Source organism: Penicillium cosmopolitanum (assembly GCF_028827165.1).
Source record: "Penicillium cosmopolitanum strain IBT 29677 chromosome Unknown utg000006l:49.0-5199605.0:1.0-5204138.0, whole genome shotgun sequence".
Taxonomy (NCBI): Eukaryota; Fungi; Ascomycota; class Eurotiomycetes; order Eurotiales; family Aspergillaceae; genus Penicillium; species Penicillium cosmopolitanum.
Window position 1 is genome coordinate 504,846 of NW_026622676.1, and position 27,248 is coordinate 532,093.

General features: G+C 49.9%; 9 protein-coding genes across 9 annotated transcripts; 2 read left to right on the top strand and 7 right to left on the bottom strand.

Moving 5' to 3' along the window:
* Positions 1-123: 123 nt before the first annotated feature.
* On the top strand, positions 124-1,111 carry N7509_004707 (acetate uptake transporter family protein; the record flags this gene model as incomplete). The annotated part of the gene is made up of 3 exons (XM_056629344.1): positions 124-497; positions 568-727; positions 794-1,111. The coding sequence occupies 3 exons, from the start codon at positions 124-126 to the stop codon at positions 1,109-1,111; spliced, it is 852 nt and encodes a 283-aa protein (XP_056488646.1).
* Positions 1,112-2,770: 1,659 nt separating this feature from the next.
* On the bottom strand, positions 2,771-4,220 carry N7509_004708 (uncharacterized protein; the record flags this gene model as incomplete). Its single annotated transcript, XM_056629345.1, has 4 exons — positions 2,771-3,320; positions 3,426-3,796; positions 3,869-3,972; positions 4,025-4,220. The coding sequence occupies 4 exons, from the start codon at positions 4,218-4,220 to the stop codon at positions 2,771-2,773; spliced, it is 1,221 nt and encodes a 406-aa protein (XP_056488647.1).
* A 558-nt stretch (positions 4,221-4,778) lies between these two features.
* Positions 4,779-7,000, top strand: N7509_004709 (uncharacterized protein; the record flags this gene model as incomplete). Its single annotated transcript, XM_056629346.1, has 6 exons — positions 4,779-4,913; positions 4,988-5,058; positions 5,114-5,310; positions 5,378-5,755; positions 6,029-6,366; positions 6,536-7,000. The coding sequence occupies 6 exons, from the start codon at positions 4,779-4,781 to the stop codon at positions 6,998-7,000; spliced, it is 1,584 nt and encodes a 527-aa protein (XP_056488648.1).
* Positions 7,001-8,624: 1,624 nt separating this feature from the next.
* On the bottom strand, positions 8,625-10,004 carry N7509_004710 (uncharacterized protein; the record flags this gene model as incomplete). Its single annotated transcript, XM_056629347.1, has 1 exon — positions 8,625-10,004. The coding sequence occupies one exon, from the start codon at positions 10,002-10,004 to the stop codon at positions 8,625-8,627; it is 1,380 nt and encodes a 459-aa protein (XP_056488649.1).
* A 564-nt stretch (positions 10,005-10,568) lies between these two features.
* N7509_004711 (NUDIX hydrolase) lies at positions 10,569-12,594 on the bottom strand (the record flags this gene model as incomplete). Its single annotated transcript, XM_056629348.1, has 5 exons — positions 10,569-10,900; positions 11,469-11,894; positions 12,244-12,270; positions 12,393-12,549; positions 12,583-12,594. 5 exons carry the CDS (start codon positions 12,592-12,594, stop codon positions 10,569-10,571), a joined length of 954 nt encoding a protein of 317 aa, XP_056488650.1.
* Positions 12,595-16,016: 3,422 nt separating this feature from the next.
* Positions 16,017-16,677, bottom strand: N7509_004712 (uncharacterized protein; the record flags this gene model as incomplete). The annotated part of the gene is made up of 2 exons (XM_056629349.1): positions 16,017-16,492; positions 16,566-16,677. The coding sequence occupies 2 exons, from the start codon at positions 16,675-16,677 to the stop codon at positions 16,017-16,019; spliced, it is 588 nt and encodes a 195-aa protein (XP_056488651.1).
* A 673-nt stretch (positions 16,678-17,350) lies between these two features.
* On the bottom strand, positions 17,351-19,117 carry N7509_004713 (MRS7 family protein; the record flags this gene model as incomplete). The annotated part of the gene is made up of 3 exons (XM_056629350.1): positions 17,351-18,415; positions 18,483-18,973; positions 19,051-19,117. 3 exons carry the CDS (start codon positions 19,115-19,117, stop codon positions 17,351-17,353), a joined length of 1,623 nt encoding a protein of 540 aa, XP_056488652.1.
* Positions 19,118-19,714: 597 nt separating this feature from the next.
* N7509_004714 (S8 family peptidase) lies at positions 19,715-23,642 on the bottom strand (the record flags this gene model as incomplete). Its single annotated transcript, XM_056629351.1, has 7 exons — positions 19,715-20,225; positions 20,281-20,353; positions 20,416-20,620; positions 20,692-21,032; positions 21,105-21,450; positions 21,517-23,459; positions 23,558-23,642. 7 exons carry the CDS (start codon positions 23,640-23,642, stop codon positions 19,715-19,717), a joined length of 3,504 nt encoding a protein of 1,167 aa, XP_056488653.1.
* Positions 23,643-25,404: 1,762 nt separating this feature from the next.
* Positions 25,405-27,113, bottom strand: N7509_004715 (glycerophosphocholine acyltransferase; the record flags this gene model as incomplete). Its single annotated transcript, XM_056629352.1, has 2 exons — positions 25,405-26,134; positions 26,194-27,113. 2 exons carry the CDS (start codon positions 27,111-27,113, stop codon positions 25,405-25,407), a joined length of 1,650 nt encoding a protein of 549 aa, XP_056488654.1.
* Positions 27,114-27,248: the final 135 nt, after the last annotated feature.

Sequence of the window (27,248 nt, forward strand, 5' to 3'; positions counted from 1 at the left end):
GTAACATCTCGATATTCTTCTACCTCGACTACATTCCATTCGCCTTTCCGCTTTTAGCCATTGCCATTAATCATATTTAGCCCAGCGTTCACTTACCTGCTTGCTTTGAGGAAACTGTTATTAATGGAGCAGATCATTAACGTCGCTGAGCTGAAACAGCCCCAGGCTGATACCAAAGCATTCAGCCAGACATGCTTGTGCAGTCAGAGCCCAACACCTGTGGGTTCGCAAACGGGCCATGACTATTCTCTTGTTCATCCCAATACCCGCCCCCATACCCCAGAATATCAACAGATGCCCCCACCTCGCCACCAAGCTCCTCCGCCTTCAGAGGTCCGCAAATTTGGCAATCCGGCTCCTCTTGGCCTGTGTGGCTTTGCCCTGACTGCATTCCTTTCAAATGGCATGAGCGTTTTCGCCGGGGTACCAGTCGCCGGTGAAAATGTTTCTTCGGCACTCGCGTATGGAGGCATTATCCAAGTTCTTGTTGGAATGTGGTATGTTACCTCCAGTCGCGTCAACTGCACGAACTCTCTAGATCCTTTGGCCGTGAAATAACAATCGCAGGGAACTAGCTCTTGGAAATACCTTCGGCGCCACATCCTTCTGCTCCTATGGCGCATATTGGATTTCCTTCGCTCTCCTCAATTTTGATGGAACTAAGGTCACAACTCAAACTGTCAATCATGTCTGCCAAAGCGAGATGTTGATGGGACTCTTCATGATGGTAAGCAAACACAGCGACAGCAATGTGCTAATTTCATCGGGTGATTATTAACAACTGCGTCTTCAGGCATGGTTCATCTTTACAACCATCATGCTTCTGTGCACACTCAAGTCCAGTCTCGCCATGTTTCTCCTATTCTTCTTCCTCGACATGAACTATCTTCTATTGGGCATTGCAAACATCCAATGCGGTGCCAGCGGCGAGATCATGGCCACAGTGCAGAAAGCCGGGGGCATTTTTGGTCTCCTAGCTGCCTTTGCAGCTTGGTATAACGCCTTCGCTGGTATATTCGACAAGAGCAATGGGTTCTTTACTGTTCCACTTGGTCACTTCCCGTGGTCACCACTCATCCACGCCCATCAATCTAAGTTCAAAGAAGTGTGATCCTGCCGCTCGTCGCGCGGGCATCAAGACACGCCCATCAAAAGCAATTTCATTTACGCTCAGTTCAGCTCAGAAACGGAGTAGTATGCCACTCTCGTCGCTCCACGCCCCACGCCCCACGCCCCACGCTCATCCTCGGGGACCTTGCCCTCGGCTCAAGAACTCCGCCATCACCTGGTCAAGTCTACTATTCGGCAATCCAAAAGCGTGATGTCCGCCCCGTCAAGGTCCTCGTATCATCTACCACGGGCCGCATGTACCTTTGAGCCACATATCCTTCCTCAGACCTAGCAGTCTTGCTAGTCGACCAACACGGAATATTAAGTGAACCACCGGGCTGCAAATCATAGTTATATGCATTTATGATACTTTATCCATGTTATAGCAAAGAGACAGAAGCGACCTATAATATTCTCGATTTCATTGATTTTCAATTCAAAGGACCACATCTTGCTTTCTTTACCTGGGTAAGAGCAACTCGGAGCCACAAATTACGAGGGCTGCTAAATGGACCATGGGTCCTTCTGAATCTTGATTTGCATGTAATGACCATACAAATTTAAATATACTCAATCTATGTCTACAAGGGCACTACAAACGTTTCTAATTGTCTATTTTCTACTGTTAATTACTGTCTTCTAATAGCAGACTAGTACCTACCCAGGATAGAATGTATTAGCTACTTTATTCCATCTCAGGTGGGTACTAGTCTGCCATGGAAAGGCGGAGACTAGAGAGGTCAACAAGGGACTAGAAACCTTTGCAGCGCTACCTAGCGAGGTAGATTGGGTATATTTAAATTTGTATGGAGATTACATACTAATCTGGATTCGGAAGGGCCCATGGTCTATTTAGCAGCCCTCCAAGTTACCACGGTAAGCCATTCAAAAGTATTATTTTGATACCTGCCGTGGCTTCCATGACCAGTACTAGTAGTATTACCTAGAATTCAAATACATCTGATGAAAAAGGCAGCAAATCGTTTCTCGGATATGACTCTTTACGTTTTTGCTTCTTTCTATAGAGGTACGGACCAAATTTCCACACCTAATTTTCAGAGCAGGGCCACGGAATGAAGATCCGGGTCAGGTTTCCCATGTAGCTTATTTTCTAACTCGCAATAATGCGCGCGCTTTCCGCCAGCTCATCGCCGCCTCGATTTCCATTTCTGCAAATACAAATCACCCTTACCCACTGCCTTGAACATATAGATTGGCGCCTGCCTTCAGTTGACCGAGCGAACCGGGTACGAGTAATTGATACGGTCCGTGCCCGAGAGCATGGAAGCTAGAGCCAGGGCGAACCATTTTCCCGCGCCACCTGCAACACAATCACTTATTCTTGTGGGTCCGAACTATTCGCAAAATATAACGAGAAAGAGCAAATGGGCAAGGCGAGACAAGATGGGGCAAAACAAGCCTTCATGATCGACATTCGGGCGGAGTGGAAGAAGACCGACCGATCAATTCCGGAACTAAAAAGAAGATGGCGAAACTGAAAATGATCATTCCCGAACTTACTCCGTACGATCTTATCTGATCTAATTCTCAGCGTCCATCCATGTACGAACGTAGATCAGTACTCCCCACCGAGCAACACGCGACCATAGCCAGACCCATATGTACACACATACTCAATCCCCTCAACCCTCCCAACGCATCAGACACCCCCAGGCGGATGATTTCCACCTGCCAAAGGCCAATCACCCTGAAGCGAATCAACATCATGGCTCGTAGTCGAAGCACACGGGACTCCCGATCGCTCATATCGAACCTCATAGTCAATAGACTGATGAATAACATTCTCCCGCAAATTCTTCTGACTATCCATGCGTTCCACCTTGGGCCGAGAAGACCGGTGAAACCCACCGAGCGAATTCAATGCCGATCCCGATCTCGACCTTGACCTCGATCGTTGCGCACCCCGACTCCCTGACTTGGACGAACCATCAACCATTGTACCCGACCCCGTACCATGTCCACCTGACACGGAGATCTCAAAGAAATCCGACACTGCTCCCGCCATCATGCCAGTTTGCAGATCGGAGAATACTCGCTTCAGAGTGGGGATGCATGTGCAGATAATTGAGGCACTTTGCACCAATTGTAGCCAGATGGCTGGCATTAGCGCGTGCCAAGGTTGGTCGAGGGGCTTCGCGTGGAAATAGGGTTGCAACGACTTGATAGCAGGGATTGTGAGCGCAACAACACTAGTAAGAAGGATTCGCTTTAGTCAGTTTCATGTTTCATGTTAGATAAAAATAAAATGTTGATCGACAGTGTTAGTGTGGTAGTGCAGGTGGGGGGTAGCGTACCAAACGCGTGTCGCAAATAGGGCGGAAATATTGTATTTCTTTCGCTGGCTGATTTGTACTTGCCACAGTAATGCGATCGGGAGCGCAATCACCGCGAGATCGAGTATTATGTGTGCGACACTCAGAATCACATACATCGTGTATTGATTCACGCACCGATCGCGATTGGAAGAATCCCAGGGGCTGGGTTGATCGCATTGTAGCCCGAGGGCAAACAATGCAGCCAAGGCCCAGGCACAGATTAGTCCCAGGACCACCTTGCATGCCACTGAGGTTTTTCGAAACGGTTTGAGCGAGAGGATTAAGAGGGCTAATCCGGCTTTGGAGCATGCGAGAACGAGGACTGCCAGGAGCTGGCTGGAATAGAATGTCTATGGAGTATGCGGTCAGATAAGGTTACGAGTAACTATATCAATCGGCAAACAAAGTTCAGGGCTCCGTACCTTCTTATACAACTTGAATGATGACTCGGAGAGGGCATCACCGCGCTTGCCGATTCCATTCGAGCTGGCCACATTGATGCAGACGGTTTGGGGAGAAATAGGATCTGTGCGAGTTAGTTCGATGTCTAGATGGTACTGAGTGAATTAGGAATTCACGAACACATCCAAGAATTAGGACCAGATCACTCCAAGCAAAGTTTCTTGTCCTCCGCATCCGAGATATCACGGTGATTACGGTCGCTATAATAGTCAGGATCAGTAATATCGTGCTGACAGTGATCACCCAAGGACCGTGATCATTCTCTGTGACAGGTAATAACGGCGGTCGCAAATCGTCCACGTCGGGCGACATGACGGTCAATTGGTATAGTTTTGCAAGGAAATTGGGAATGCCATGACAGTAGGATATAAAAAGTGCAAGCGAAGAGACTAAGGCATGATATATCAAGGTAGGCCTCGGAAGCCATAGAGTCCTGGGGCCGATGTGATTGACTGCCCAAGGTGCAGGATTTGGGACATCGGATTGCATCCAACCATAGTTATGGCCCCATATGGAGGTCTTCTTGGCCTTCGGGGATGATCGGTGGACGGCGGCACGGCCCAGGGGCTGGTGGGGGCTGCTTTTGATCCTGATGTCCAAACTAAACTCCTCCAGGATCGGCCAAGATCCAGCCACCACTATCCACCACCTTGGTGGATGCGACGTGCAGTGCAGATCTTCGCTTTGGGGGCCATGGGATTCCTGTATCCTGCACGATCCCTGTTGAAGCGGAGATGAGTCTGGCCATTTTGGCCTTTTGACTTTTCTCCTGTGCCGCTCTGATTAAGTCTCTGATTTCAAATATCCATGGACCCCAACCTGTGCTTTTTCAACCACATGGGATTTTTTTTTCGCTGATACCCTGACACCATGGAATCCCATGAAATGACCGCGTATAAGGGCGCTGACGCGTCTGTTGATCGGGCGTTGCCTGAAAACCACGCCGGTTCGAATGGCAATGGCGTTTCAGCTTCGAATGCACCGACTGATCAAACAAGTGTTAAGGTATGGCCGCGGACTTGGGAAGTTCTATCGCAAAGATTAGTACTATCAAACTGACTCGGAAATTTGCACAATAGCGCTTGTTCAACTTTACTCAGATTTTCTTCTTCTCCTTGACATACATGTCCAGCTGGGAGACACAAGCGCTGTAGGTTGACCAGTAATTGCCATGAATTAATCAACCTTCTGCTGACGACAGACAGTAATTTGAGTGCAGTCCTCACAAACGGTGGACCACAAGCATTAGCATGGGGCATTCTCATCGTCGTGTGCGGCGCAATGGCGCAGTCGGCGTCACTGGCGGAAATGGCGTCAATGCAGCCTATTGCGGGTGCGCAGTATCACTGGACAAATTACCTGGCACCTCCAAGTCAGAAGAAATTCATCACATGGATGCAGGGTACGTACTATACCTAGTGATGGCTCGTCATCACCGCAATCCACTGTCCAAGGCTAATGTTTAACAGGCTGGGTAACCTGGTTCGCATGGATATCAACACTCGCCGGCGTTGCCAACACCACCGCCACGATGATCCAAGGCCTAGCTAGCGCCCATTACCCGGAGTACGACCCAAAGGCATGGCACTTGACGCTGATCATCTTCGCAATGCTTATCGTGCAAGCTCTGATGAACATGTACGCCTTCCCGCTGATCCCATGGATCGAACTATGCGCGGGTATCCTTCACGTCAGTCTCTTCGTGATATTCCTCGTCGTCTTCGTGGCGCTGGCACCTCGCCATTCGGCCGAATTCGTCTTCCTGAAAACACAATCCTGGAGCGGCTGGAACTCGGACTTTGCATCGTGGAATATCGGACTTCTCACGCCCGTCTGGGGTTTTGTTGGTACGTGATATGACCCGAGTATACAATGGCGTTGCAAAAGTTTGAAACCCCATATTGCCCACCATAATTTACCGCCTACTAATAGTAAACTAGTAGCTACCTGAGATGGAATAGATTGGCCTATCTATTTCATCTCAGGTAGCTACTAGTTTGCGATTAGCAGGCGGAGACAAGAACAGTCAATATGGGGTTTCAACATTTTTGCAACACCACTGTACCTCCTCTCGCCACACATACAATGGCCACGATTAACCTCCCTTCCCTACTCTACAGGCTTTGACGGCGCAGTCCACATGAGCGAAGAAACCCGACAAGCCCGCCAAGCCGTCCCACGCTCAATCTTCTACACAGTCGTGACAAACGGCGTCCTCGCCTACGGCATGGTAATCTGCATCCTATTCACAATGGGCTCAGTAGAAGAAGCCCAATCCCAAAGCTTTCCCATCATCCATATCTGCCAACAAGCCACCGGATCTCTCAAAGCCGCCACAGCCCTGGTCTGCGGTTTACTCGTTATCTCGCTGTCGGTTAACCTAGCCAGTATTGCATCCGTCTCTCGGTTAACGTGGGCCTGGGCTCGGGATGGCGCTTTGCCGCGCTGGTTCGCTTATGTGAGTTTATTTCAAATAGTTTTGCTATTATTGCGCTTCAGCCAGCCACTGGGATACGTTCAGTTGACCTGTGCTGATCTCGGCGATGCCAAGTTGGGCTGAGTCGAGCCACGTTTTTGACATACCACAACACCACGCTAACATCCCCCCCCCCTTCTCCACCTTCCAGATCGATCGAAGACACAACGTCCCCATCCGCGCTGTCTGGCTACCAGTCGTCATAGTAATGTGTCTAGCCTGTCTAAACATCGCCGACACAGCCGCCTTCCAAGCCTTCGTAGCACTAGGCTCAATCGGCCTATTCGTATCATACTTCATCGCAATCGCATGCATGGTGCACAATCGATTCCAGGCGCAGACTCGCGCACCATTGGGCGAGTGGAATATGGGAATCTGGGGTCTGCCGGTGAACATTTTTGCCCTTGTTTATACTGCTTGGGTTACTGTTTGGCTGGCGTTTCCGTCGTACTTGCCTGTTACCGGGGAGAATATGAATTATGCTTCGCCGATTTTTGGGGCCACGACGCTTTTTGCGTTGGGGTATTGGTTTGTTAAGGGGAGGAAGCATTGGGATGGGCTGAATAAGGATATTGTTCGGTTGGTTGTTGAGAAGGGGGAGTTGCAGCTTAAATGAGGGAAAGTTAGCTTGGTGGCGATTCGTGTGGGATTCAGAATCTTGTTGTACTGCAGTTGTATATTCTTCATCGATTGGAGCATGAGATTTGTATATAGTATTGCGTTGTCTATAGGCACCTGGTCGTGCCTGGGTCGTTCAGTGTCGGCTTTCAAAACTCGTTTATCAGTAACTGATGATAATAAAAAGTGGCGAGTCTGCATTCCATCAGAACTTGAATGGGTTAAGGCTACTAGTAATTAAACCAAGCTCCAATATGCGAAGTTCCACTAAAAATTAGATCCCAAATCAAAGGTCCGCACATCTCAAACACCGCCCATTGACGTGTATACATCGCACCTTGAAACTAGAAATGCACCCCACAGATCAACATCTCAACGATAGGCTGACGATCACCAGCCCAAATCAATAGCATCTGCAAGCGATTCAATACATGCAGGGTCGATAGTCCGTCATATGTGCGAATCTGCGCGAAACTTGAACGGGGAGATCCCGATCGACATAAAGTCGGTGACGGTGATGGTGACGGTGACAGCTTGAACCTAAAGTATCGGATCGTGATGTACTAGTATGTAGTCAGGTACAGGTACAGGTACGTGCAGTGAGGTACGTATCGTGATCGATCAACATGTATTGTACCTGCCTCACCAGGTGTATTAGTATACGAGTGTACATACCCAAGATACACCTGGGCATCAAATACGTACCCTACAAAGTGCTAACTGTACACGGGTACACTCGAATAACTACAACACTGACGGGTACAGAAGCCCGAACTCAAAGCAAGGCGCCATGCATATGACACAATTCGGGCACGACTTCCAGTCGAGTAGGATTTGCCCAGACATGCCCAGTGAGTTGAGGTATGACATCCAGATCGACACCGCTCTTTTCACCGATACTCCACGGGTTAGACTGACGCAGGGGAGTGAGGGGAGATTGCATATTACCCCGCCCTCGTCAGGGCTTGATCCTTAAATCGGTGGCGAAGCTTGCGTTGTCTGATGGGATTGGATTGGTGCGGAGGTTAGGAGGGTAATGTACATACATGTAGGAGGGCGTGATGCAGATGTAGGTCGCTGTTAAATGGGGCTGGTTGGGATGCGAGGATTTGCTGTATGTGATGCAGTTCGTGGTGCATGGGGTATTGCACGCTCGGTGGTTCTTATCATGTGTTTGTTATAGATTACGGAGTTGGGAGGACTTTGAACTTGATTCAATTCAATTCAATTGGTGAACAGGATTACTAGTAAAAAAAAGAATATATGATTGGATCCAACCTGCAACTTGAAGGTATCGAAAAGTATCTGAGACTCAAATGTTTCCCCATCCCGACGCCGCGGGTGATGCTAACTAACCAAAGAAACCAATGCCCAAAATGCCAAATACCGATTCAAAGAACACGAGATGAGATGCTAAATATGGGAATAAACAAAACAGTAAAGAAATATGAGGGAATGTCCAAAACGCTTTCCATAGCCCCAATGAAAGATATGTCGTAAGATCGTAAAACCAGCCAAGCTGAATACCAAGACTCCAAATTAAACAAAGAAGAAAAATAGAATATAACACAACAAAGAAAGATAAAGGAAGGTATCGACAAGATACCGTGGCTACGACTCAATTAAAGCCACGGATCCTGCGAACACGTATGCGGATTGACCGGTCCAACCAACTTGATTTGCGACTTGAGCTGTTCACGACGCCGTTCATCCCTGGACTCGGACATTTTTTTCTTCGCGCCATCGATTGCAAAGAGCATCTGACTAGTTCCACCCTGCAAGGCGCAGACTGCATCACGGGTATTCTGCTGCAATTGTGTCTTGAGTGGCGGGGAGAGGGGCGGGGTTGGGTTTGTGTAGACGAGATGAGAAGCCGACCGGGACGCCGCAGGCTGTTTGACATTGGCGCGCTTCTTTGATTTCTTGGGTGTTTCCCAAATGGCGGATCCGTATTTTTGGTACGGTGACATGGGTAATGCGAGTTGTTTTTGGCGTGGGGAGCGGGGGCTGTCGGGCATTTCGCTGGCGCTGGAACTGGCCATAGTGTGTAAAGATAGTGCCCGCATGTTCATATTCACATCTAGCGAGGAGGATTCGAGTGGTTTCACACTGAGGCCTCTCCTTTGCTGGAGCGAGGTGGGCTGGGCTGTTGCCGGGCGTTGTGAGTCTTTGGCCTTGGTCGAATCTGGTGAATCGCGGGCAAGTGTGCGGTGAACATATGTCTTGAAGGAGTCGCGAGCCTGCGCCAGTCCTCCCATTCCTGGTCTATCAAGCGAGTGCCAACGCTTCCGCTTGGCCGAGAGGCCCAGGCGGCCCTCCTTCTTGCGAGTCTTTCCATTTCGAAGGCTGGGACTCACGCGTCCGCTGGCACCTCTGGCGGGGAGCGACCCGGGGGTTGCCAGCTCCGGGAAGAAATCCCATTTCTTCTCGCGGAAGTAGTGGTTGGTACCTGGTCGAGTAGGCTGTGTCTGGTTCTGGGTCTGGGTCTGTGACCACTGCGAGGGGCGACCGTACTGAGCATCGGAGTTGGAGGTGAGGGCGGAGATGCTCGACACGGGCGAGTCCGTGCGCGGGGGAAGGGGACGTTGTGGAGCGACGATCGCATCCAAGGGATCGGCGGGGGTCGGATGATCGACCAGGTCGAAGTCGTCGGAGCCAGAGCTGACGAAGATGGGATAACTCTCGGTTGAGCAGCGTGGTTCGCTTGGACTGGCGATGCTGTCGACGGTACTGTCGTCGTCGTCGCTGTCGGAGTCGGTCCACATACCAGAGTACTCGGGCTCGGGTTCGTCGAGTGGCATTGCGGGGAGAGGTTTGTTGAGGAAGAGGTTGGAGCGAGTCGATGTGGTCGGAGTATATGTATATGGAGTAAATGGGGTATATGAAGTGTAGGGTAATTTTTCCAGTGTTGGAGGAATCACTCTTTCTAAACCTTCGAGTGATCGTGAAGGTCGAACTGGGGGAGCCATGCGATAGATGTCGAGGGAAGTGGGAGAGAGCATGATGAGCTCCGAAGAAAAGAGTTAAATGCACGACATGAGAACAAAGGACTCGAGGGACAAAGGCCGGGTAATAAATATAATGCAAAGCAAGGCCCGCCACAGGGAACAGGCCAGGAATAGGGTATGCCAGGAATAAGCCAGGAATAAGCCAGGAACCAGATAAGAGCAGTGCAAGGTAAAGCAAAGGCAAAGGTGAAAGAGTCAAAGGAAGCGATCGGCGCACGGACGCAACGCGAGGGGCTGCAAGGGCTGAATGATGAAATGACGAGTACGGAGGAGTGGAGGCAGGTAGATGAGGTAGAGGGGAGAGGGGAGAGAGGGGAGAGAGGAAAGAGTAGGTGTGAGTAGAGTAGATGTAGATGTGAAGTTGAGGTGAGTTGAGTTGAGGTTGAAGAGGAAGGAGGGAGGTGTACTACTAATACTCCCACACCTCCTCCCACCCTGCCTACACCTACGTATACGAACTTACTAGCACATTGACAACTGGCCCAGCTCGGGCTGCAGCAGAGTTCTGAGTTCATTTCCTCCAGTCTAACTACTTCCAGTTACCTCCACTGAACTAAACTAACTGAGTTTAGCTGCCCGCTCCATCATTTCGCGGGTCAGTTCGTCCGAGGGTTGGCGTCGGGCGCTCAATCGACCCATTCGCCGCAATTGGGCGATCATCGCTTCATCCCCAAAGTGGCTATTATGCTCGAACTCAGGTTCACGCCCATACGCCACTCGCGCTGCGTCCACGATGATTCGCGCGGTCATTCCGAACACGCGATATCGCTGCACTAGCCCACTCTGTTCCTGCGCTTCTAGCTCCTCCACCGCCCGTTGTTGTGACGGACTTTGACCCCCACCCCGAGGCTTGACCACTCGCTCGTTGACCGGGACAAAGAAATGGTGCACTAATGCAATGTGTCAGCTGGTTCCGTTCCTGTGCCTGTTCCTGTTCCTGTTGCTCTGCTTCCCCCTCCCCGGATCGGTTCCAGGGTCCTAGGTCCCAGATCCTAAATTCTAGGATCCACCTATCCCCACTCCAAGCATGGTCGGTGCGACATCCTCCCCCTGCCAGAGCCCTGCATATACCTTTCTCGGTTGCCATTGACATTCTTCTGTCCTCTTTTTGCGAGACTGGAGCAAACGCCAACCGGCCCGGTGGGTCCCGTCTGACAGCGGCCCACCCCTTCCCATGCCTTAACCCATGTGTTGTGTAGTGTATTCGTAAGAAAGGGAGCATGATCCAGAGCTGGCCGTTGCCTTCCAGGCGAATCCCGACAGGGGGTGGCAGAGGGAGAAGCAGGAGTGGGATTAAAAATGGAAATGGGATGCCTGAGGGCCCCGGACGCCTTGAGGCTGACGCTGAGGAGATGCAGGGATAAACACCTCCCTGGGTCACCTCAAGATTGGGATTCGGGAAATGAACAGTGCAAGAAAAGGGGAACCCCAAGAAAAGAAAGAAATTGAAAAACCTACTGCGCCAGTTGGAATGGTGCCACAAACTCCACGACCCGCGATACCACTGCCCCGGATCCGCATGCTTATCCTTGTCAACACCTTGACCCCGGTGCTTGTGCTTATCATCATCATGCTCAATATTCAAGCGCAAAAAGTCCTCAAATCTCGCCGTAAACACAGCCGCAACTTCACGCGCATCTAGCTTAGGAATTAGCGAGATCTCAGGGTCTGCATTCGCGCCCGTCGCCTCGTCAAATGAGTGCAGTAATGCGACGCAGGGCCGCACAACCAGTTCCGTTTTGGCAAGATTTGCCGGCAACTCGCAGAGGTGCTCGACAGTAAATGGTGCCGGCAGTGGCTGGTCGATATCGGATAAGCCGATTTCTTCCCATGCTTCGCGGCGTGCGGTCTGGAATGGCGTTTCGTCTAGTGTATCTGCTTTTCCTATTGAAAAAAGTATAATGTCAATATCAGTCTATACATAGGGTATACGCCGATACGCCGATACGAAGGGAACGAGGCGCGGCATGGGCATGAGCATGAGCATGAGCATGGCATGGCATGGCATGGGCATTGGAATGGGAGAATGCTGAACATAGTGCAGGGATCGTCCGCTTTTTCCCCAGGATATCGCAGAACGCGTTTTCTGGATTAGGAATGCGGCCCTGCTGATCGGGCGGGAGTTCCCTTGTTGCTTTTTTGGGGGGCAGTTCTGCTTTTGCTCTTTGCTTTTTGGGGCTGTTTGAGGGACTTCTTTCTTCTTGCGGCGTATTCTTCGCCGATCTCCACATACCTCCTGGTAAAGCAGCTTCGCCTGCATCTAGATGGATAGAATCGGGTTAGCGCTAGTCTGCATGTTGTGCAGCATCGGCCTTGTTTCCAGGGCCTCTCCTTGATTTCTCAGGGGGAGGAAAGGAAGGGAAGGGAAGGGAGCACGCGTACACGAACTCAATGTCTTGGCCCGGATCGTAATCACAACTCGCAGCTCGCCATTAGGATCGGCATACAGCAGTATCAATACTGCAGCTCGTCTACTGAGCGGGACGTCTCCATATGCCGTTGGCGGAGGAACGTATGTTCGAAGTCTATTGATAGCTTCCTAGTATCTCCATGTCAGCACTGGCAATGAAACCGTTAACTCCATGGTTACGATGTTTTCTTTTCTTTTTTCGGCGTTTGCGTTGGCAATGCGTATCTTTGGCTTTCGTCTAAGGTTTTTCTTTTCCCGTTCTTTCTTTCTTCTTGCCACGCGACCCGGGTTGTGTTTCAGCGCCATCACACTGGCAAGGGGGGATGTCCATCCACGACGGTGCGCGCATGACGTAGCGAGCAAGACATGTGTGCCAGAAGGAGTGCCAGGTGGGAAATCTTGTTTTGCCAGGATGAACATTCGACATCTCACATCTCACATCTCATCTCAAATCACCAACATCCACGCATCATAGCGGGTCAAACGGGCCAACTGGCCCAAGGAGTCCCAATGTGATTGCTCCACATGGACGACGGAGAGCGAAATGAGCCGAGAACCGAAAACAGTTCGTGGAGGCAGAGATAAGAGAACGGGAAATTGGACCAAAAAGCAACCATACAGCAGTTCTGCAGCGCAGTGGAGACACGGGGACCAGAATAGTAAATCCAGGGCGTGGGAAATGCAAATGGCTCAGACGGATACGCGTGCAGTCGGGTAGGCGCAGAAGGAAATGAAGACTTACCAGGGAAGCGGGATTTAGTCGTGGCATCAGGGGCTTGTGGGGGTGATGTAGCAATGGGCGACTGGTGGTGAATCTGCGGATGATTTGAAGGAGGTGTAGTTGGAGCCTTCTCATTGTAAACTCGGAAGTAGTACAAGGATGGGCAGTGTATAACTAACCCCAGTTAATGTTAATGCGGAGGGGAAACTCGTAGCCGAGGCCGAGGTCGCTCTGCGGGGGTGACTAATGGCCCGAGATGCACTGCTGCCCTAACTTGAAGTTGAACTTCAAGTTGCATCACTTGATCAATTCGCCATGTACGTGGACGACTAGTCTATATTTACTTCTCCCATATTAATTGACAGAGTGGGCTTAATTTTTCATCTATCGGGACGATCTCTGCAAATATTGGAGTTCAGTACTGCACCCGCCAGCCTACATACCTGCCGATCTATGCATAAAGAAAACAGAAATGAGGTGGAATTATTTTTCGATTAATAACAAACTAAACGTCAGCTTAGTGCATGAATGCCTCTTTCACTCCCCGGGTAGGTATTGGGGTGGCTTATTTCACAGTGGGATGATGAATCCTCTTCCTTCCTCGTTATTCGTGAACTTGAATCAAGAGTGCAGAGCGTCGAGCGATCAGCGAGGAATGCCGGGTGCCGTAACTCTCGTTGGTGCATTTCGAGACTCTAAGCTCATCGGAACGGCGGTTATCGAATGCAAGCTCCAGGATAGAATCTAAACAGCGCGAACAATACCGGTCTCGGCGGAGATTTCGATATTCCGGGCAAGAGGTATATCTGGACTAGCTGGTGCTTGATGTGCCCATGGATAAAGCCACGCATGGCTGATTTTCACCGTTTCTTCCATTGCAGCACAGCTGAGGCAGGCTCGCAGCTCCGCATCAGCGGGACAAATACTTTCATTCTTCAAGAAATATTTCTTCTCTTGGAGCTTTAGACAACTCAAGAAATTTGGAACGATTCTAGATGCTAGGCATGACCTGGATGTCACAGAATGAGTCCCGAGATTGACGTTCGCTTTTCCTCCCGGCAGACTTTGTTGGTTAGTTTTGACCGCATTCCCTCTGGATTGTATTTTCAAAATTTCATCGAGCCGATCCTAGAGCTCAGCGCCGAATGCTAGATGGCAATCTGATGCAACGATTCCTGTGGGCCATCGTGCAGCAGATATGCAGATGAAGCATCTCTCAATCCCCAGGCAGGTTTGGAGGTGGCTCCATTAAAATGGGATTATCAACCCACTTGTATCCTCTTCTATCAGTAGGACGCAAGAGCGCGGGGCGATCAGCAAGGAATACCCGAGCCCACGGGGTGCCCTTGTGATTGAAACTTTCTCCGTGGCATCAAATAGCTCCAGCTGGTAGAATATGTACTCCGCTTGAAATGGGTAGAATTCCATCAAGTTGTGCATATGTGGTATAGCACCCGAGGATTGAAAATAGGCATCGAACATCGCCTATTGTTCTTGGACTTGTCTCCTCGCACGTTCGATTGCTTGACATGACTTGTCGTGGGCTTCTTGATGGAACGAATCCAGTGGGCCATCGTGTAGCAGATAATGTGTGTAAACTGTCGAGGCATGATCGCCATCCACGGGATACCGTGAGCCCAGAAGATGGGGCCTGGGCAAATCCTAGGTCATGTCACCACGATTGAGGCTCTCTAATAATCGTTATATGGATCGGGATGAAAGGATACCCATGTCGACTCAGCCTGTTGGGGTTTAGCGATAACCCCGATCGCCATTCCGTCCCTTCTGTCTCTAGATAGCTTAGCTCCCATCTCTCTTCTCTCAGTACCACCACCTTTCCCTCTTTTGCATTCATTTATCAGCTCGTATGAGCTTCTGTAGATCATCGGCCTCGAAACACGCACTGGGAGCGAATATCTCGTAATGAATTACTGAAAGGCAGTTCGTAGATAGATGATTTGACCCAAGGTTCGGCACAAGACAGGCCTTTCCAAGCTGATATTTGAACTCTATCAGAATTCCCCAGTGTGATGTTCCCCTTATCCACGCGTAATCAACAACAACTCCATCATAACTTTCTGGTCTTTATGAACCTTCTTCGTAGTATGATAACCTTCACGGCGGGGGTTGTGAGCGTAGTTAGAGATGTCGAAAAGGAAATCCGCCGCATAATCATAAGCACGCATCTTGGAGGGAAGCTGAAGGATACTTGAACTCATTGACAGTCAAAGATATGTAGTAAGCTGAACCTTTTCCGGAATTTGTCAGTACTTTCCGCAAGCACCAGTGATAAATTGCAAATTTTCCTACCCTGCAAGCCTGTCCCCGAATCAATCGATCCACCCGCCGAGACGCTTCAAAGATTCATCTCGGCATCATTTGAAAGTTGCAGCTGTTTAAACAGTTCCTGCAGGCGGTACGTCAGTACGAACTCGCTGGAAAACCAATTCCAACATACCTCAAGTTCAGTGTCCAGAGAAGTCGATTTAGACCGGTAAGGAAGATTCACCCTCCTACCAACAACTTGAACAGCCCATGATGGCGTCGCTCCACTTTTCTTTGGAGTTCTCTTTCCTCGACTTGGGATTGAATACTGACGATTCATCAGAGGTCCCTTTGTCTTTGCAGACACACTTTTCATCAGGGTAGCTCTCGTCTTTCCTCCCGAGGGACGTCTCCATGTACTCGACCACGTATAGCTTCCGGATAGTTCATCAAGGATCACTGTCTCCTCGATAAGTTCCGATCCGAAATCGAGAGACTTGTGATGGAAGCGTCTTCCAAAGCGAGCGGCGAATCGCGGATTAATTGCCCTTTAAGAATCAGCAGCCTGTCCCTAAACCTCACTGGGGAATCGCGACAGGAAAGATAAGACTCACGCTATCCACTCGAGAGCATCACAGTATTCCGTGATCAGTCCATATCCGCGTCTCGGCTCGTTCAGGTAGACCGCATTGCGGCAGCCACCTAGCAATACCCGTTTCTTGAGGGCACACTCCGCGGTGTGGATTTGGAGAGGGCTGATCTCCCCGAGGACTGGGGGCATGACTAGACAGGAAGGCGCAAGCAAATCCCATGAATCAGCACAAGAAGCAATAGAGTAAACATATCGCTTCTTAAGCGATACTCGGGGGGTATTGAGGACAAACGAACCAACACCAGAGCCAGGATGTTTCTTCCTCAAATGCTTTCTCAGCGCGCTGGGTCGAGGATAGATCTTGCCGCACATTTCCCCATTTTCTCCGACGACGTCACAAATTACCGAGTGCGTTGGATCAACGTATGAAATGGCATTGGTAGCCGCGTTCTCGGATGGAATTCCTTGGAGGAGGTTGAGGTTTGGGATTGGGCCTGTTCATACATAGTTAGTATAAGATGAGTTGTTTCTGGTTTGATCAAAGCCAGGCGTGACTTCTGTGCTTACCGTGAAAGTAACCGAAGGTTGGATGAGGGCTAACAGCATTCAGGACTTCGGGGTTGTCAAAGCCCGCGTGTGTGAGAGGCTTTCGCTCGGTATCACCGTTGTTGTCAGCCATGACAACGAATGAGATGGAAGCGCAAGGTGGAAAAAGTAAGGTGGAAAGGTAAGGTCGGAAGGCAAGATGAAAAAGTGAGATATCAGATCATAGGTCCCAAGGTGTGGTCGAGTGAATGTGAATGGTGTTGATGGGATGAAGGAGGGTGCAGCTTTACTATTGTGAGGGACAACGACAATCAACAGGGTCGACCATCAACACTAGGCTACCAGATACAGTCGCCACCTGGAAGGTAGTAGTTAACTACTTGTCTGGTAACTGGAAGGTATTAGAATTTTCATATGATTTCTATCGATACATGCAATTCATTGTCAGAACACTATCTTGCTAGCTATTGTTCTGCGTCAGCAACCACCAATGCTAGACTCCACGGTGAAGAGTTGACAAAAGACAAGACAAGACAAGACAAGATGAGTGTAGTAAAGAGCGAATCAGCAGTCAAATATCCAGACAAGACGTATAAGTAGGTGGAGATGGAGATGGGGGTAAATAAAAGATGGAGAGGGGGTAGTCTATCAACACATCGTAATAAAAAAAGTAACACAAGATGAGAACCGAAGGAGAGGACCAGACCGGGGAAGAAAAAAGAAAGTCTATATGATCAACAGTGCAAGCCCCAAAGCAAATCGCAGCCAAACGTATAAAAGAGACATTTGTGTAGTAAAGTAACAACCTACGAGCTCTGGCTCGTCTTCTTCTCAGACTCAGCCTTGGGAGACTCCTCAGCCTTGGCGCCCTCGTTCATGGCCTCGTTAGCCTCGGCCGATTGCTTGGTAGCAGAATCGGTAGCAGCCTCGACCTTAGCCTCCTCCTTCTCATCGATATCATCGATATCCTTGGGCGCGGAGACGCCCTTGCCCTCGTTCTCGCTGTTCTGCTCGTTCTCCTCCTCGATCAGCTCTTCCTGCTCCTTGATGACCTCGAGACGCTGCTTGTTAGTAGCAGCGCCCTCGGCGTTGTGAACCTCGAGCTCGATCTCGTGGAAGAGCTCTTCGGGAATGCTGGAGAGAACCGACTTGAGGGCATCAACCTGCGAAGCCATCTCGGACTCCTTGCCACCCTGGGTGTACATGTAGGCGTTGCTCAGAACGAGCAGGGTAGAGGGGACACCCTGCTTGAGACGGAGGTCCAGCCACATGGCGAGATCCTCACGAAGACGAGCGGGAGAAACACCGTGGGTGCGGATACCACGGGAGGCACTGGCCATTTGCAGTTCCGGGACGGAGAGAGACTGCACACCTTCGTAGAAAATGGCGCGGTCGTCACGCTTGATCTGGCGCATGCGGTGACGGATGTTGTAGCGGAGCATAGCGTCAGTGCCGAACGAGTTCAGGTTCATGTAACGGCAGATGGCGACCAGCTGCGGGCGGGACAGGTTGTCCAGAGTGAGATCATCCTTGAAGATCTTGCAGACCTTGATAACGTCCTCGGTCGAGGGGGACTCGCCGGTGGTGCGGATCTTGCGGAAGAAGTCGGTGAACTCATCGTTCTTCACGGTGGCGGCAGTCAGGGGCAGACCGGTTTCACGCAGAGTGTTGCGCAGGAAGCTGGAGACCTCCTTGCGGGTCGAGCTCAGGTTCAGAGCCTTGGTCTCGCGCGCCTTCTGGCCCTCGTAGGTGCTGGGTAGCAGGTTGGGGAAGATCTTCAGGGCGACTGGGAGGAGAAGTTCGGCAAAGGGGACGATGAGGAACATCGAGAAGGGGACAAGTCGACCCAGATCCTTGGTGGTGCGTTGGAGCTGTTCCAAAGGCACATGTTAGCCAATCCGATCCCACGATCCTCGGCATTTTGTATGTTTAACGAACCTGGCGGTGTTCCCTGCGGCTGAGTTCATATCCACCGGCCATCTTCAGCGCTAGACGCGAACTAATCTTGACCTCTGTAGCAAGCAGCTTTGTGCCATCCCAGTAGTGCTGAACCTCCTTCTTAATCTTTTGACCGATGGTCAACTTCTTGGCATCCTTCTTGACCTCAATCTTCTTCTCTTCAGGGGCCGTAGTGACTTTTCCGGTGCCCTCTTGCGCAGCCGCCTTCACATCTTGCTTCGTTTGAGCAGCTGATTGGGATTGTGCTTGCTCCTGGGGGAGCGGGATCTTGGCTTTTTCAGCATTGAAGCCGGGAGGGGGGTATGACTGAGAGGAGTTGGATGTGGAGGTCTGTTCGGTAGAGTACGCTCGCTGCTGGGGGATCAAGATAGCGAGAGCAGTGACTTGCGATGGGATTCCGCGACCATTGAAGAGAAGGCTGCTGGCCGCGGCCAGGGAAGCCGGACCGAGAGCAGTAGCACGGGAGCGAGCTATTGTAGCGCATGAAAAAGTCAGATACACTTGTCGCCAATACTTATAATACCATAATCTTGAAAATCAATCTTACCAGTCAATGCCGGGCGCAAAGCGGAGGCATTGCGCACCAGATGAGCGGATCTCATGGTGGCGGACATTTGCGGAAATGTTGGGAGAAAAGGACAAGAGGATCGGGGTGTCGAGTAGGGGGGATTGCGGGATGCGCAACAACAAGTAAGGAGTTGAACCACGATATTTGCGCGATGGATAAGATGATAAAATAAATTGACGACCGAATTTGGATGGAAAAAACGACTGGAAACGGCCCGAGTGAGAGCGAGAATGTTGTGACGCCGCCATCCAATCGATCACGTTGATTGCACGTGACCTCGGAGATGGATCGGAGTTAATTGCCGGTGGCGAGTCTGGACTCTAGACCTTTTTATAGATATCTGCTAGTTAGTAGTCCGATGTTTTAGAATAGAATCATTTTCACTAATATTTAGCTATCACGTACTTTCAGGCAATGGCCATGACTCTGGGAATCTGAGTTGACCCATACTAGTAGTAGTAGTACTAACTAGTTATAACTATAGTATTCAAGTAACTATAACCAGACAATCTATGGGAAACTCGAATAGTTCTTGTCCTCCTATACCCTGGACCAAAATCTCCAGATCTCGACCAAAATCAATATAGCTTAGCTGTCGTCACCATTCAGATATAATTGAAGCTGGATGTATCACCGCTAAGATTCAAATCAATCGTGATACATCCAATTTCGTACGTTCCACCATGTTTATCACCACTGTCGGTATCACAACCATTGACGATTTCCCCCACCAATCCAGACAATCATTGTATGGAATCAATCGTGGATTTGGGCAGTCGTCAACTTTGACAGTAGCGTTCATCACGGCATTATCCCAAACCTCCTCGAACGTCTCTGGGACATGGTCATGGAATTGAAACAGGAAATTATCACACCAATGTGCCATGCCTCCTTCTGTTGCAACACCATTCTCTGTATGGTTATTCAACGATTCGAGAGAGATGGTCGGGCCATCTCCACCTTTACATATCAGTTTACCTGTGGATGAGGGAGTTCCGGTTGAGGTGGTAGCAGTGCCAGTGCCGGTGGTTTTCCCGTTGGCACTAGTAGTCGTCGGTGTGCTCACCGGTCTTGGGGTTGACGACTGCGTAGAGATACCACCTTTTGAAGAGGTCGTGGCTGTAGACTCATGGCTAGATGAGGCGGGCCTTCCCCTGGTTTGAAATTAATTAGTTTGTGTATGCAAGTCACTCGTATTCTTCAACTCACGATGTAGAAACCGAAGCCACAGGACAGGCGTCATCCGATTCTCCACGCGGGAGAATTTTTCCACTTCCACAGTCTGGATTCAATTTTTAGTAAGCCTTTCTGATGAGACCGGTGATATGAAATAGCATAACATACTCGGAGGATTTCCTCTGGCCAAGTTATATGCAACCTTGAGCTCACTGGGGAAGTTGTAGCCTGCTGGAGTGTTCGAGTTTGATATGGTCTGAACTCGCTGGAAAGAGGTCTTTTTGATATAACTCTTCACCATTGTAGACACACTCCCGGTTGTGAAAAGTTTCTTTGTATCAGGAATACCAAGGTAATACGCCGCAAGACCAGCCTAAAGTGAAAGAAAGAAGGAAGGGTTAGTTTCCAAACGTACAGCTTGAGATATGTCAACCGGAAACTTACGACAGCTGGAGCAGCGAAGCTTGTCCCATCAATCTTCCTCACCCCAACGAAAGGAAGGTCCATTTCAAGGTCCTTAGACTGTGCAAATACAGTCAGAGATCCACCGCCAGATCCCTGAGATGTAGAGTGTTCCCAAATTTGGCCATCTTCGTCCACACCACCCACTGTAATAATACTGTTGGTAGCTGTGCCCATGCCCTGTGGAATACGATCTTCAAGCTTCTCTTTATTTTCATTTCCCGCAGCAATGACCACTACCACATCAAGCTGCTCTAGCTCTGAGATAAAGTCTTCAAGACTTGTCTTTCGAGCGGCATAGTCCGCGGCTGAAACTTTCGAACCTGTTGTATCGAAGCATGAATTAGTAATTTCATCCAACATTTTTTTTGGCCGGGGCTTCATTCATAACTAACCCCATGACATATTGACAACCGCCTTTCCTTGATTTGAATTCTTTCTGATGTGCTGTAAGACATTTTGAAAGGCATCTTCCACCGCAGGCAGCGGTGCATTCTTGCGTACTAGATTAGTAGCGCCATTCGTTGTCTTGTCATATGCACTCTTGTATTTGACCAGATACAGGTCCGCATTCGAAGCCACTCCTCGGATTATGCCTCCAGCAACGGAGGCGACTGAGGTTCCATGGCGACCCCAGTCGGTGAGGTCTTCCGGCTTTTGCTGGTTTGCTGGGACACCGTTAAGAGTCAGAGCATTTGGGACAACGTAAGTATCGACCTTACGGCCTGCGCTCGCCAAGTCCTATAGAAAGTTCAAGATTAGCATTTCACGACGCCTTTTCATTTCTTTCTGCGTGAGAACACTTACCGGTTTTGATAGATCGTAGCCCGTATCGATGACATAGATGGTTGTTCCTTTGCCAAGGGTGTCGTCGAACAGATAATCCTCGGTAGGTTTACCGGTCTTGTCAGAAGAAATCATTTTGAGGTGTGAACCACTATTGCTCCGAGGTGATTGAGCTATAGCCCGCGGCGAAAGCAATTTACTTGACTTGTGATTGGTCACGTCGTGTAGCTCATCAAATTCAGGTGAAAAGGCTCGGTTAGGAACGGCGCGGAAGTCCTCGTCGTCCTCCAGCTCAGTCACAGGGATGTTATAGGAAACTGTCCTGATGAAAGGAAGGGCTTTGACTGTAGCAAGCTGGGCCACTGTAAGGTCTGTCACGTAGCCTTGGTGATCAACCTCCGAATAGGCTATTTGGGTTCCCGCGCCGCCGTCAAGGCCGTGCACAAAAGCCTTGAACTTGGTGAGAGAAGTGCCGCGCTTGGTTGTAATGAAATATGAAGAAGCTGTGGGTGATCCGGTTGAAGTTGTAGATGTCCCAGATGTAGCAGTGGCGGTTGTGGAAGTGGCTGTCTTTGTTGCTACCAAGGCATCGTCCCATGAATAGTCCTTTAGCTTTTGGATACTCTGATCCAAAGCCAAAAGCCCACCACCCGTAGCTACATAGCGAAGCCAGTATTTCTTCACATTCTGTGTAGCAGCGTCTCGAAGTGTAGGAAGACCTTTCAATAACTTCTGCATCGAGCTCAGGATATCGCGGCCTCTTTCCAGCTCAGGATAAGCATTGGATACCACCCGAAGACCATCTGTTGTCAATTCCTGCAGTTCAGTGCTTTGCGAGATACTTCTCATGGGACTAAGCACCTGGTTCAGATTCTCAAGTGCGGAATCAATAGACCCTGAAAGTGAAGACGCCTCTGAGCCCCCAGAGGCCCAGGACTTGATACCACTGGTGATCTTGTCCAAGCTAGAAGATAGGGAGCTTTCAGCATCACCTAATCCAGAGAGTGTATCAATCAGACTAGATATGCCTGAGCCACCACCGCCGCCACCACTTCCTCCACTCCCTCCATCACCACCACCACCATCACCGCCATTGCCATCAAACCCTTCACCCACGGTAAATGATTGCCCATCAGCAGTGAGCGTAGGTGAATCGGAGACATTATCAGGAATATCAACCTTGTCACCATTAATAGACACCTGCCCTGAGGACAGCGTAAGCAGCGACCCATCATCTAGGACTATATCCAACGATGAATCATCAGAGGGAATGTGATAGGTTTGGTCATTGATAGTGATATAACCAGCCCAGGCCATTGAAGAGGATGACGCAGTCGCAGTCGCGGCCGCTCCTGAGGTTGTCGCCCCTGAGGTCGTCGCTCCTGAGGACGTAGCTGTCTCCTCTTCGGGCCCGTCATAAGTCACAGTCACACCGTCAGCGGTCATTGTGGTTGCGCTTTTCAGTGTTTCTGATCCAATTTGAATTCCAGATGGGCCGACCACGATGGGTTGACCGGACTGGGAGATCGTGGTTGGGGTGCTTTGAATGGGAACTGTCTGGCTTCCGATGATAATTTCTGAGGCGTGGGTTTTAGATCTTGTACCTGAAGATGGACGGGTAGATGGAGATCCAGAGGGAGCACCAGAAGACGTGACACCAGAAGTGGCACCAGAGGAAGCAGAATCAGATGTAGGATCAGATGAAGTCTGCGATGAAGTACTAGGGGAAGCCTTAGGAGTCCTCGACGCAGCAGTTCCAGTTTTACCAGTGGAAGAACGACCAGGTGTAAAAGTCCCCGAATTTCCAGACTGGGTTGAAGCGGAGCGTGTAGAAGAAGTCGCCGTGGCCGTCGCAGTAACAGATGCAGATGCGCTAGCACCAGCAGATGTCTCTCCAACGGTCACAGTAACAGTTCGAGTACTCGGCTCGATGGTCACAGTCGAAATACTCCCTTCGCAGGTTTCTAGAGAACAAGACTCGTCATTAGCAATTTCATTCCATCACTATCAAATGGACTCGAAATAGCAAAAGCACTTTATCTCAGAGGGGGAGTGCACTCACCAGCTCGATTGAACAAATCCGGAGAAGCAAGGAGAGGGGTGACCCCAAGAGCCGCTAGAAGTACGGCGCCACCCGCGACCCACATAACTTCAAGGCCTGCGCAGAAGTAAATCACAGGATGATATTTAGTCGTGTAGTAGTACTAGTAGTTGTTATATTATCGAATTATTTCTCATTCTCATTCTGAGCATCTATCCTACACTTTATAATCTGAATTGAATGGACTTAACTATTTCGCCCCGTGTTCTAGTCTTTCTAACCTGGGTGAATGTAGTATGTACTTCGAAACAGCCCCGATTTAGCCAAGGCCCTATACCCTAACTGGGGCTGGACTGCGAAAAGGACAGGGAGATAGGCTGAGGCATTAAATTTTGTTCTGGGGCGGATGCATAAGATGATCGGACTTATCACTATCTAGTATTGATTGCATTTGATCATCTACGAGGACCGTTCGAACAGATACCGTTTACTATAGCTCACAGTCTTGCTTAGCGTAGAAGGAGGTTTCATTAGAACTCGTACTACAAAAGAAAAGGCCTGCACCCTAACACTATACAGGATTCTTCATGTTAATGCATTACACGTGGGCATGCCCCTGGTGCCTGGTGGATTTTCCCGTGCGGAGTCAAATTCAACCGCAGACTACTAGTACAAGCCTTGTGGGGGCCTTCGGCCAGTTTTTTTAATTTCAGCCTCGCGACTATGTCTATATTCGGAAAATAAATGAGCTATTTCAGTTATCTCATGATTTTGTGATGACTGCCTAGAGCTTGGCACCGTCGGAAGTTGGCTGGCAAGAACAATATCTGCATGTGGCTATGTACGGGCTTAAGATATTGGATATCAGGGCAATTTGTATTATATAGTAGATTGAGAAATATGGCGAGCTACAGAGTTTTGAAACATAGCAACTTTCCATGTCAGTGGGGATTCCAAATGGTATTTTGTAAATGAGCAATAATTCTAGATACAGTAGCGAGGCGTCGGGACGGAAGAGCCACAACCGCTTGCATGACGAGCATGATCTGAACTCGGGCTTATCCTAATTATAGACTCGATGTTTCAGCCTTGCTTATTGATTTCGAAATACTACATGCATATGCACCATAGCAGGCAAACATTGGGGCCAAATCCGGGGTCAAAACTGGAGCCATATCATCCCATATGCTAGTTTCAATCAGTACATTATATCAGCCTGGATTGCTTGACTCCGCCTTATTGTTGCTTGAGTAATCGTTGAAAGAAAGCAGTCATGGAAGAAATCAATTGATGGGAGTCGGTCAAGCAAAAAATCGAAAGACTTGTTCATCACCGTCGAAGATCCTGCTTGTGGCAGTCTGGCTTGTCGTCGGAGTTGCTGCCAGTTTCGGACGGGGGCAGTGCATGGGGGCGGGAATGGAGGGCATCATCTCCGATGCGACTGAAAATAACAAGCGGGCAATGGCCGGGGTGAGTGCGAGATAAAGACAGGAATAACCAAAACAAGGAAAAAGAAATGGTGGGAAGGGTGAGGTCGGTTCTCTTATGTCCGACGAAGAGGGAGCAGCAAATATGAAAACAACGCGCATTTGGAACAAGAGTAAAGTCTAAGGATTCAAGTATATTGGATCGATTTGGCTGATGACTGCATGATCATGACAAATTAGAAGGAATATATTCAAGTTGTCTACCCTTTATACCACCCTCCACCCTCATCTCAAAAGAGAAAGCATAACCACCAAATCAGATGAAAAGCAGCGCAAAAACGCGTAGATTCAAATCAACTGTGCATGTCAAACGCAGGAAGAAATGCATATACGCCTAGGGTATCATAAACGAATGGAAAGGGGATATCCCCACAAAACAAATCAATTTCTCTCTCGAAGCAGGGAATCGGTCTTGGCCGAGTCCTCGGTGCCAGTGGTGACTACAGCGGTCGGATCTAGAAGTGGAATCCGATCGACGCTGTTCCGTTTCTCGAGTGGGACCGGTGCGTTCAGAACATCCGAAGCACTGTCGGGCAGAATATATGGGCTAACAGCGCCACCTTCGGGGGAGCTTTGCCATCGCGCAACATCCTGCTTCAGCTGCTCCAGCTCTTTCTGGAAACGTTTGCCGAAGACGTCGATATAATAGGTGGCTCCGTTGTGAATACTCCAGGTAAACAACGCCGCCATGTAAAGACCGCTCGCCCAACGGTACCAGAACCAGATCGGGGAGGGGATCATGGTCGACAGAGCAAAGCCATACTGGATGAACATGAAGGCTGGCTCCTGGAGGGCGTTGGGCAGGCTCAAGACAAGCTTTCCAATCCAAGCCTTGGCGTAAGACTTTCGGAGCCAGGTGAAGCTGGTCGGCCGACCAGCGGCGATCTGATCGGCGCGGCGGACAGTAATGAGGAAGTGGTATCCCAGTTGCCAGACGATATAGGGTACTGTGGCCCAGATAATCATCGCACCAAGTGAGTAGTGCTCCGGGTCACCGGGCTGGCTGAACTTGATGGAGTAGATTGCGGGGAACCGTTCCTTCAGCATCTCCACGGGTGTCAAGTGGACCATGCAGTGCAGAGTAACAGGAGGCATGATGTGGATAAAGGTGCTGGGAGTTGTCTCATTAGCTTATATCCAAGGAAAGGGTGTATGGTCCAGAAAACATACCTGACCACCTTATCCATACTGTGGAAGACAAGTGAGTTACGCCACATGGCAATAGCCGCCGCGTTATTCCCGAATGTTAAGCAAAAGGTGCCGATAAACAACCGTTTCGAAGAGGGGAATACCCAGACGCAGAGCATGCAAAGCAGGTTGACAAAGTAGCAGAGATCGGCGAGAAAGTAATGGTAGCCCTTGGCGTGGTAGGTGAAGTAGCGAATGGGCATGAAGTAGGCTAGTTGCAAGGTGTACCAGTAGTAGAAATACTCCGGGCAAGCACCGATCAGATAGCCACTGATGAAAATGTTGAGCACACCAGCGATGAAGGAGGTCTTCTCGCGCAAGGTGACGGTCGCGGTCTTGCTCCATTGTTTACCCAAGCGCTCGACGCCGGTCTTCATGCGACGGCGATATTTGTCGAGCTGTTCGTCGGCGGTCGGAACGCGACGCCTGAACTCGCCGACCACGCGTTTCCTGGCGGTTTGGCCGGTGGTGCGAAGCTTCTCGCGCTGCTTCTGGACCTTCTCCTTCTGCAGGTTGATCGCGTGTTGCCATTTCTCAAAGCGTTGTGTGAGCTTAATATTGTCGAGCAGATCGAAGATGCTGAGCTTATCGAGAGGCGGGAAGGTCTCCCAGTCCTCCTGATAGGAGCTGCTGTTGGTGCGCGACAGTTTGGGAGAAGCAGGCGGGGAATAATAATCATCGTGGTCATAGTCGTCGAGGAAGGGGTTATCGATGTCTTCGAGAGGCGGAGTGGAGGCAAGAGACTCGGAAGCCATGGTGCCGGTGCCGTCGGAGGACTTTCTGCGCTCGCGCGCGCTGGCGTCCTGCATGAGGAACTGTTGTTGGAAGGAGAAGATGGTAGGACCGTCCTGATAGTGAGGGTAAGGCCGGCTGAGGAAACGGGCAAATGTTAGCATCCCCATGATGATGGATTAAGGTACCCAGGAAGCACGAAGCACCATAAATAAGAGGATTAAAGTGCAAAGCGGGAGAAGATGCGATGTTGAGCAAGGCAACGTTTAAATGGAGTTGGAGTATGGCGACTTTACCTTGAGACC